We start from the raw sequence: 10,953 nt of genomic DNA, 5'->3' as shown, positions 1-10,953 counted from the left end.
TTCAACTATGTAAAGAATATTGAATTCATTCAGATCTAGGATGTGTTATGTTAGTGTTCCCTTTATTTTTTTGAGCAGTGTATTTAATGTGATTGGTGATTAATTTACATCTGTCCCGCATTTTAAGGTCAGCCCTGTTACGTGAACTGAACTCTCGTTTTAATATGAAACTTTCCTTTTTTTTTTCAATAGAAACATTGAACATTTAAGTCAATACAGTGTAAAAGCAGTTGAATTGGTTCTACTCTTTTGTCATTTTCAGTTTTTGTGGTGGAAAATTGAGTGGGTCAAGCATAACACATCAACCCTGTCACCCTTAGATAGACAGGCTAGAAATGTTTTAACAAAAAGTACAAATGTGAAGCTTGTATTCAATTACTACTCTGTTGCACACAACAAGCTTCCATTCCTCCTGTCACAAGGGGATTTATGGCTGATTTAAGATGAAATAGTCAACCCTGTTACTTTATTTGGCACTTACTATAGTAATTATTTTATCTCTTTAATTTAACATGTGCTCTTTATGACATAATGTTAAAATTAGGTGAAATTCAAAGTTTTTTTGGCATGGTTACACCGAATTGGTGGAACGACCCACACACTAAAGGACATTTCTGTCAGGAATGCAGGCCTAATGAAATTAGCATGGAAAAGCAATCCTCTTGCATTGTATATAAACTATACTGTAGCAACAGTCAAAATCCCTGATTCCTCCCCAAGAACAGCAGAGGAGTTGGAATTACAGACAACAATCCCATGCTTGGTACATCTACTCTCCAAGCCTTGAGGATCACCCCACCCCCCTCCTCACACAACATCAGTACAGGTGCTCAAGAGGGACATTAGTTAACCAAAACCAGGCTTTCAGAAACATCCTTTCTGACACACCCTACAAGACTAATTTGTTTTGATGTGGTTTTTTATAACGTCAAGTAACGGATTTGGAAATATGGTGTCTCTATATGAAATAGTTTGAAAAACTCCCAAATGTATAAGTGAAATCGAAGCAGATGAAGATAGTGGTCTCTGCTGGTATATTGTAACATTACGTCCTTATTTAAACCTTCCTTCCCAACTTTGCATTTGATAAGGGAGTAAATCAAATCATTGGTTCAAATCCTGTTGTCCACTTGAGGGAATGGGATAAATAACACTGAATTTAAAAAAGAGCTTCGTCTCAAACCTCTTGCTCCGGCCAAGCACTTGTTCTACTCTCCTCTCCATCCTCTCTCAGTTCTTGTATTTTAACTGTGCTTGTGATGCGTTTCGTTGTAGTCCATGATCCTTAGTTGCTGTCTAGGTCGTGCTGAACTGGCCGCCACCACTCCCCCTCCCCTTGCTCCTCCCATCTTCCGTCTGGCACTCTCCTGCTTGGTAGCTCTCTGCTTGGTTTCAGGCAGGTGCTCCTTCACGGGCACAGTGAGAGGGGCACCCAGTATAGAGGCAAGGGCAGGGGAAAAGGTAAGGTTAAGGACAGGGTTAGAGACAGGACACGTCAGAGAATTCCCCAGTGGGGGAAATGAGGGCTCCACACACAGCTCAGTCTTCAGGCCCTGTGAAAGGCCAGCCAGGCGGGGGGGTGGCGGCTCCTCGTCACACTGGCTCTCGCTCTTGTTCCGGAACAGCTCTCGCGCCCGCATGCCCAGGAAGCTCTTGGCGCTGGGGTAGGAGCCAACAGTGAGGGGGGTGGCGTCGGGGGGCAGTGGGGGGGCATGGGTACAGGAAGGCTCCACAAGGAGAGGCTTGGGGACTTCCTGGGTGCCGTTGACCGAGTTGACAGGGAGCTTCTTAGGGGGGTTGTTCACCATAGGTTGCCCTGGAGATAAAGTGCTGCCGTTGCGTCGTGGGGACTGAGGTGGTCTGCCGTTATCTGACCACTCATTGGTTCCTGATGTGACGGGTCCATCTGGCTCCATGATACTGCCATTACCATGGAGACAAGGGAGGAAAATATGGAAGGGGATTACTTTCAATTATAAACTGGGTGGTTCAAGCCCTGAATACTGGTGGCATATCAGAAGCTCTAATTACATTGGTAACCAGTTTATAATAGCAATAAGGCACCTCAGGGTTTGAGGTATATGACCAATATACCAAGGCTAAGGGCTGTATCCAGGCACTTGCGGCATGCAAAACAGCCCTTAGTCGTGGTATATTGGCCACATACCACACCTCCTTGGGCCTATTGCTTAAATATACATTTAGCTTCTAATGGCACATACACCATTCTGCATGTGCATTCCATAAACGTCAACAGTTCGACTGCCATCTCACCTAGAGTCTATAGGAGGGCCAGGATCAGTACTGCTGCCCCCTGCGGAGGGTGTGGTCAGGGTGGCATGACCCTCCATTTCCAGTCTACTGTAGAGCTGCAGCAGCTCCGTCTGCAGGAGCTGGGTCACTCTCCTCTGGGCCTGGTACCTGCTGTCTGACGCCTGCAGCTCACCCCTGCACAGAGACAGTTGGACATGATCATATTACACACTTGAGACAAAAACAGAGCTAGCTGCTGTGCGAACACACAGTTGTGCATAAAAACCCACAAACCAACTGCGTTGATCCAAAGGTCGACACCTTAAAACACAATGAACCTAAATCACCATTCTAAAGGAGCTTCTAAATAAGTCTAGAGGCCTTTTCCACCTCTAAACCCAGAATTCTCATACTTGGCCCGGCCCTTGACGTCCTCCAGAAATTTCTTCTGCTCCACGATGAGGTGTTCCTTCTTGGTGAGCTGTGTCTCCAGCTCGCCCACCCTCTGCTGCGCTGCCTCCAGCTTCTGGCCCTGCTGCAGCAGGCTCTGCCTCAGCCTCTCCACCTCCTTCCCCCAGGACACCTGTACCATCTGGGCCTCCTACAGTGAGAAAGAGAGGGTGTTGGTGTGGGAACTGTTAAACTAGTCTGGCCAGGGTTTGGCCAGTGGCCTCCATGAGAGGTATCATCTGGTATGCATAGAGTCATAGTACCCATAAAACCTAGCGGTCAAACAGGGAAATAGTTCCAATTGTCCACCATTCATTTTTCCGTAGCGGATTTTATAAACACTTAAAATAAGGGCTGTGTTTCGTGTAGGCTTTCCCTGGCGTGGCGTTTTGATAACCGTGTAAATCTCTCTCCGACAAGGTGACTTGTGTCAATATATTTGCCTGCATTTACACCCCCCAAAAATGTTTTAATGCTAATTAGCTGCTAATGTGGCCATCATACAGAACTACAAATGCCATGTCTGGATGAGACTGCCAAATCGAAGCAAAGGTAAGAATCTCTGGGTTAACTATCTAATGTTAACTAAATTTAGTAATGAATAAATTGGCAACTTCTATAAAATGTACAATTCTGTGAACTGTCTTGGGTAGGTTTTAAAATTACACAATACCTGTTTAGCAAAGGTGTCAGCTAAAGATGACATGCAGGAGCTTGTAGGGATTTGTAGTCTTGCATGATGTCTACTTTGATGCTAATGAGCATTTTCAAACCCGAGAGAATAAATAAATAAATAAATAAATATATATATATATATATATATATATTTATTTTTTTTACAGCCATCTTGTCTTGAGATTTACACGGTTATCAAAAATCCAACGGAAAAATTAAAGGTGGAAAAACTATTGGAACCATTTCCCTGTTTGACTGCTAGGTTTTATTACCACACATACTATGACACATCCACTGTGGGCCTCTCTCTATAGGTTGTTGTTCCTCTCCAAATACATACGTCCCTGACAACTTTTACCAGAATGCAATGGAACACAATATGGAAGACAGGTGTTCTGTCATGGCGGAGACATCGATAGCAACTTTGATTAATACAGCTTTTACCCATGCAGTAGTACTGATTCTGTTCCTTTTTTCACCCTAAGTTCCTCCTATATGTTCTCAGTGGCCCTTGGTCCCTTACCATGGCATTGTCTGAGCCTGTGTGCTGCTGCCGCTGTTCAGCCAGCTTGTGGGCCTCCCCCAGGAGCAGCAGCTGCTTGTTCAGGAAGCTCATCTGCTGCTGGGTGCGCTCACTGGTGCTCAGCTGTAGGACACATGGGACAACCAATCAGAATGGAGACAAACCCAACAAAGCCCTCGGTTTGGTTTATTTATGGATACACTATGTTCTTAGTCCTTTTATCTTTGCACATACAGCATCTGATTTACTACAAGTGGCAAGCAGTTTATCCATGTTGATTGATTTTACAGCAGCAGAGCAAGTAGAACTAGATGAGGTGCCTCACCTTGGTAGTCATCTGGTTGAGAAGGTGCCCCGTGTGACACACCTTGTTGTTGGACCTCTGCAGATCTGCCTCCAGCTCGTTCATCTTCTTCTGATACTCATTCAACTGACTCTGGAAAGGATTATCAGAGAGGGTACAATACAGTGTATGGAAGATTTGATATACATAATTCTATGCGTTTGTGTGTGCGCGCATGCGTGCATGCATATGTGTAAATGTAGTCATGCGTCTGTCTACCTGTAGTTCCTGGTTCTTGGTGTAGTAGTCGTCCCGGCCCTGTTGTAGCTGGCGGACCTGGCTGTGTAGTCTGGTGACCACGGTCTCTCGGTCATCCCACAGCTGTCTGCAGCGCTGCTGCTCCACCTGCAGACTCTCCTTCAGAGACACGATGTCCACACTCTGGAGGTTCAGCTGGTCCTTCTGCAGGCAGATACAGTGAGAGGATGACAGACCGCTCACCGTTTGATGAAATCTACAACGGCATAGGATTTAATAAAACAGCTCATTTGGGAACCTTTTTTCACCATATGCAACAGAGGAAAACCTACTCTACTGAGCCACTACAAGCAACAAAGTCGGTGAGTGAAATGGATCAAGAGCAGGCTCCTGTTTTGTGATACTTATCAAAACATCTACTCCGTGATACTTTCAAAGATAACCGTCTTAGAAAGCCACGATTCCAACACCACTACCTCCCAACCAATTCACACTAGTTCTGAGAAGCTACAGGACAAATCCAGGAGGGGAGGATCTGGTGCATTTATTACCATGGCGTTGTTCTGTTCCTCCAGTGCGGTGGCGTTGATGACGCGTCGCAGTAGGCGTCGGTTGCGGACGGCGTGCTGCTCTCGCTTGTAGCGTTCGTACAGCAGCTGGCTGTGCAGCAGGAGCAGCTGGCTACGCAACGTGTGCAGCTCGTCCAGCGGCGCCGTGCCTGGGGGGGGGACAGGCACAAAGCAACAACCAGGAAAATGATGACAGTCATAAAATGATAATACTGAATTAATTTGGTTCTTCTCATGCAATGTCAACAAGGAACTTTGAGCACATTGTTTGCAGGAGTTAACTGTTAACTCCACATTGTACAAGTTGTGGGTTTTTTCACTGGGTAGATGTGAAGTTTATGATGGATTGATTGTATTTCTAACCCTCTCCTAATGCTATTCTGGGCTCAAACAGTAGTACTGTTCAATATGTAGATATAGCTTTGCTTCTATGGTTCATTAGCACTAATTTCATCAGGCCCACATACACAGTACATAACACCTACATAAAGTAATATCTTGAACATTGATTATTCATAATCCTTTAGTTATGTATGAAAGTGGTATGACTAGTTCACTGTATGTAGTCACACTAACACAGAAAAAAGGGAACTGAGTAGGTGTATATAAAATAAAACCGGCAGATAAAATCTGAGAACTTTACACAAAGGCCTCAGAGTCATGAGGGAACTTACATAAGTTAACCACAAGCTCTTTGTGGAGTTGGTTTCACACACACACACAATCAAAAATACATGACTTATATAAACTTATTCAATTCCAATGCTCTAACTTGGCAGGGAGAGAGGGAGGTTTGGCCCATACACAAGGCATACAGTGATCAGCAGCTGGAGATGGTTAAGACAGAGACTTTTGTTCCCATCCAGGGAAGACGTCACATAGCAGCTAGGATTCTCTCAACTGCTTCTGTACCGTTTTAATACTATTCTACCTAGGAATACATGATATCGGAATCAGACCATATTAGCTAAAAATGCCAACATTGGTATCGGCCCGATGTCTAGTTTAACACCGATGTGCAAAGCCGATGTCAAAGCTACATGTGCAACACAGCATTCCTAACCTAGCCCACAATGTCTGCTGTTTGGATTGAGCAGTCAACAAGTCGAGCAGTCATTTGAAAGAGTAAGAACATTTCATTCAGACAACTCAAAGGGCAAAATCCATTAAAGCCAAGTTAAAGGAATTCATGGCCCTTGACAATCAACCGTTCTCTGTCGTGGGTGATGTTGGCTTTCGCCGACTGGATGGGCACCAGTACACGTTGCCCTACTGGAGTTATACAGTAATAGCGTCACTGCTATTAGCTTCACGACATACACACTATGGAACGCCGTTTGGGTCTTTGGTCAAATAACACTATTTGAGGCATTAAATAAGCTTTTAATTTGACATGTCAAATTACAGTTTTATCATAGAATGTTGTGTGGGCTGAATTTGCACGTGCAAGCCAGGTGCCACCACTACTATAAGTAGCACTGTCAAAGCTGTACAAAAAGTCTGCAAACACCGGCCACAAACTATGTGTTTACAATACAGTGTTGGTAATAAAGCATTATTTGTTTGACCGCAACTTCTGGGGTAGCTATCTTTAGCTTGGTACCAAGCTAGCACCAATACAACCTGCGTGAAAACAATGCCCAGTAGAAACTGCAGTCATTTTGATTATGAGCAACGATTTAGGAATCCTTGTGAGTAAGTGTTAGCTAGGTTGTCACTTGCGGTTCGCCTATTGAAATTGAACTTCAGTTCATGAAAATAGCTAGCCAGCTACTTAACCCTGTTGCCCAAAGCTAACGTTATAAGCAGCCAGCTAGCTTCATCTGGCTAGTGAGGCTCGACCAGACCAAGTTGTGTTGTGCAGCTAGCCACAATATGGATTAGGCACTAGGGGAATTTGGGGTTTGCCTTCAAAATAAAAGTACCTCTTTGAAAGTGCTGCAGAAGGTTACAATTGGTGGAAACATGCCATATTTAGACTAGGTAATGTTAACCAAGATTGGAATGTGTAGCAATGAAATGGGTATAAGTCTACTCGTGACACCCACAGAACACAACTGTGAAAAATGTACGCAGATATTAGCGTTGTAGCTCTTATCGCGGGACTGTGACTGTGAAATCACCTCCCCAGTCAGCCTATTGTGTGTAGTGACATTCATATTGCACTGTACAGCTTTACCTAAGGATTGGGATCAAATGGGGTATCAGTCAACTCAACACCCAAGATATTTTTTCCCAATGTCCTCCTCAGAGTTATCAGTGTTCAGCACACATTGGTTGACAATAAATGTGGCTCAATTCACAATTGTTTCAGAGTCCCGCAATAAGACCTACAACGCTAATGTTCTATGGGTGTCACTGAGTAGACTGATACCCAATGTTATTGATCCATAATCCATAGGTAAGGCTGTACAGTGAAATTAGAATTGCATTGGGGGCATACTTAAGTATGATTTCAACAGATGTAAAATTAACAAATTGTCTTTTGTCTTCCAACCTCGTTTAGCATTATCTATTCAATTATAGCATAATTCTACTATTTGTATTAATTTGCATCACTGTCACATTTTTATTTTGAAGGCTAACTGCAAAGTCCACTATTGTGGCTAGCGTCACATAGATGAGTTCGCCCACCATTAATCAAATAAGAACTGTCTTATAAATTAGGGTTTATTTTAGATGACACTGAGCTATATAGTTAGCTAGCTAACTATAGCTACTGAAATATGGTCTTTTTGCCATGTTTTTGGGGAAGAACATTGTTTGCATCCATGAGCTAGCTAGCTTTCTTTTTTTTATGACCAGCACTGTAGGTTCGCGAGACAACTTTACCAGCATCACAGCATACGTATTGATGAATCGTTGTGACATACGAGTGATGGTGTAATCAATGTGTAATAACTACATCAAATGAATGAACGAGTTAAATTATGTGACGTGCAGTCATATTCAGGTCCTGATTGGTCAACAGCTTATTTGACACGTCAAATAGTGTTATTGACACTCAAGACCCAAACGGCGTTCCATAGTAAGAGAAATCCTGGTTGAGAATGAAACGACAGAACAACGAAACAGCACAGCAAGTAAGTGAAAGAAAAAGGTTTTGATTATGTTTTACTGGTAATACGTAAATGCCAACAAAATAACTTTTTGGTCAGTGTGGTGTGTAACCTTTAATTTAACTAGGCAAGTCAGTTAAGAATTTAATTTTATTTACAATGACCCGCCTAGCCCCGACGACGCTGGGCCAATTGTGCACCACCCTATGGGACTCCCAATCACGGCCCGATGTGATACAACCTGGATTCGAACCAGGGACTGTAGTGACGCCTCTTACACTGAGATGCAGTGCCTTAGACCGCTGCGTCCATGTGTGTTAACTATTTAACTGTACTAGAATGCTTAAAATGCTGCTAAAATGTAAAATATCAGTATCGTTTTTTTGGGGGTTAGGAAAATATTAGATCAGTATCGACCAAAAATGTCATATCGGTGCATCACTAATTCTACCTCCAAAGGCACTTATGAGTGGGAGAACACTGTCAAATAGCCTCAGTTTATGCCTGATGTAGGGTAAACACATCATGAGGCCTAAATGTCCTGAAAGTTTTATCAGTGTTCCACTGTTGCACTAGCTGAAAGTACAGTGCTGCTGCTGTACTCTGGTGGTGGTTGTTTACCTCCAAAATGCGTCCAGTCAGCTGACTTGCTTGGCAAAGGTAATCTGTAAGAGAGAGAGGGAGAGTCATGACTATTTAAAAAACTGGGTCAGTTCAACAGAGTCAGCATTGGGACAGTATATCAGACTCAGACACCACCATAGAAAAATCTGAATGGTTGATCCCAGTCTTCTGGACCTATCTGGGCTTGGAGACACACCTTTCTGTGTACGGGGCCTCTGTCCCAGTCAATTATATCCCTCAAGCAGGGTATGGCCTGCTATTGAGCTTTGGGGAAGATACTAAAGAGGTGGGGGCGGCGGGGGATGAAATGAGCAGAGCCAGATTGTTCTGTGCAGAGCTCCAACTCTGCTGACACTGGTCCCTTCTGTTGTTGTATTATTGGCTTAGGAGCGAGGACAGTGTGTGTGTGTGTGTGTGTGTGTGTGTGTGTGTGTGTGTGTGTGTGTGTGGGGGGGGGGGGGGGTCAGACAGTGCCTGTAGTTGTTCAACTGAGTTTTACCCGTGGGCCAGGGCAATGGAGTGGAAAGGACCCAGCCCAGTTCTACAGTGAGCTCACATCACATACTCTGGCTTTCCTTTGCCTTCAACACTTACAGCTCACTGACAGCCATGTTCTTGGACTAGGTACTAAGACGACCCATAATCAGATGGTTTTGATGGAGACTGCTAAGCATAAAGTTGGTCAGACAGTTGTGATTTCACACAGATACTAAAAGCTGGACCCCTCACCTGTTGAGCACCTTGTCGTGTGCGTCGCTTCCCTGCTGAACGAGACGATCCAGCACCTCCAGGGGGGAAGCCGACACCCTCCCCTGACCCTCCTCCTCCCTGTCCTCCAGCACCTCCTGCCGCTGGCACAGCCTCTCGAGAGCAGCCCTGCCCAGGGCCTCTGATGTCCTCCTCCCCACGAAGAGGGACGCAGCCCGGGGCAGAGCCAGATCAAACAGGGCCTCATAGGGCAGGGAGTGGTTCTTGATGGAGGGGCTGGGGGAGAACAGGCCACCGAACTTGGCCATCTCATACTCCGGGGCAGAGGGGCTCCGGTGGAGTGGGTGTTCGATGGGGCTGAAGGGACACATGGGTTGGAAAGACCAGGACTGCTCTAGGGCCGAGCCCCTACTATTGTCCCCACCACCATTAGCGCCCTGGGCATTCTCCAGTGCCTTGTCTGGGGTGGACACCGCATGGTGGGGGTCCCGGGGCAGCATGAGGCCACCCAGTGGGTGGTTGGGCAGGGCCTTCTCCTGGGTACCTGTCAGGGTCTCAGTGGTGCGGTAGAACGGGGAGTCAAAGCCCCTCAGGGCAGCCAAGTCTCGCTTGTCCTCTGTGATCTCCAGGAGCTCCTCTGTGATGGCAGCTGGTGTGTTTTTGGAGAGGTAAAACAGGGGACATAAGGACGCTTGTAGTGAAACAGGCTTTTGGAGTCATTGGTGCATTAAGACTATTGCTATGAAATGTATATGGTTCCCTCTCATTCAACTGACATTTTATGTCAGTCTCATTTAGACCAGCACACTCCTATTCTCAGACAGTGTACTCACCTTCTTCCCTCTCCTTCTCTGTCCTCAGCTGAAGCTCCAGCTCCTGCTCCTGCATAAAGACTGAAAGTTCTGTCAGCGTCATGGAAATGGTCCCACCACCACTTGCATCTAGTAAACAGAAGACAGCCAATAAACATACAGTTTTACATAAAACAATCTTCCACCAGAGAACATGGACCGACAACGGTTAAGAACCAACGACTTGATAAAAAGCATACAAATGTAATATCCAACTCCACATTTTTTGATGATGACTGACCTCTGTTGTTGATGACCTCTTCATCTTTCTCAGGATCTCGGATTGGTTCTTGCCTCACCAGGCTAGGTTTGGATGCTTCTACAGGGCAGCCATGCTGAAAGTGAACAGTTTATTGTAATTTGTATTAAACCTTTATTTAACCAAGTTCTCTTCTTACTACACTACAAAGGCCAATAATGCTCATCGTGGGCATGGATGTCATACTCTACCTTCCGTGGTGGACTAGCGGTGTTGGATGTCAGGGGGATGGTGGGGAACTCATCAGAGAGGGTGGGGGGCGGGGAGGTGGTGGCAGGAGTACTTGAGGCAGGTGTTCCTTTCCCTCCTGCTTACAGAAAACAGCAATTAGGAACAAATACCAACGGAAATGTCTTGTAGGATTAATCACATGGCAAAACCTCACATATACATGCAGGGATCAGTTTCTAAAGCATGATCGTTATATGAATAAATATTGTT

The 10,953-nt window shown here is 45.0% G+C and overlaps 1 protein-coding gene across 1 annotated transcript in view; it reads right to left on the bottom strand.

Moving 5' to 3' along the window:
- Positions 1 to 262: 262 nt before the first annotated feature.
- Positions 263 to 10,953, bottom strand: part of LOC139408659 (hamartin-like) — a 31,140-nt gene continuing 20,449 nt past the window's right edge. Inside the window, exons 11-22 of the mRNA XM_071152834.1 lie at positions 10,704 to 10,819; positions 10,495 to 10,588; positions 10,236 to 10,343; positions 9,424 to 10,051; positions 8,692 to 8,735; positions 4,994 to 5,160; positions 4,464 to 4,646; positions 4,227 to 4,337; positions 3,902 to 4,024; positions 2,667 to 2,854; positions 2,275 to 2,448; positions 263 to 1,920 (exon numbers count right to left, since the gene is read on the bottom strand). Coding sequence (XP_071008935.1) covers positions 1,245 to 1,920; positions 2,275 to 2,448; positions 2,667 to 2,854; positions 3,902 to 4,024; positions 4,227 to 4,337; positions 4,464 to 4,646; positions 4,994 to 5,160; positions 8,692 to 8,735; positions 9,424 to 10,051; positions 10,236 to 10,343; positions 10,495 to 10,588; positions 10,704 to 10,819 — 2,612 coding nt within the window. The 3' untranslated portion in view covers positions 263 to 1,244. The remainder of the gene's footprint in view (positions 1,921 to 2,274; positions 2,449 to 2,666; positions 2,855 to 3,901; positions 4,025 to 4,226; positions 4,338 to 4,463; positions 4,647 to 4,993; positions 5,161 to 8,691; positions 8,736 to 9,423; positions 10,052 to 10,235; positions 10,344 to 10,494; positions 10,589 to 10,703; positions 10,820 to 10,953) is intronic.

Source organism: Oncorhynchus clarkii, chromosome 5 (assembly GCF_045791955.1).
Source record: "Oncorhynchus clarkii lewisi isolate Uvic-CL-2024 chromosome 5, UVic_Ocla_1.0, whole genome shotgun sequence".
Classification (NCBI taxonomy): domain Eukaryota; kingdom Metazoa; phylum Chordata; class Actinopteri; order Salmoniformes; family Salmonidae; genus Oncorhynchus; species Oncorhynchus clarkii.
Note: the sequence above shows the minus strand (reverse complement) of the source record. Positions and strands in the feature narration are given on the sequence as shown.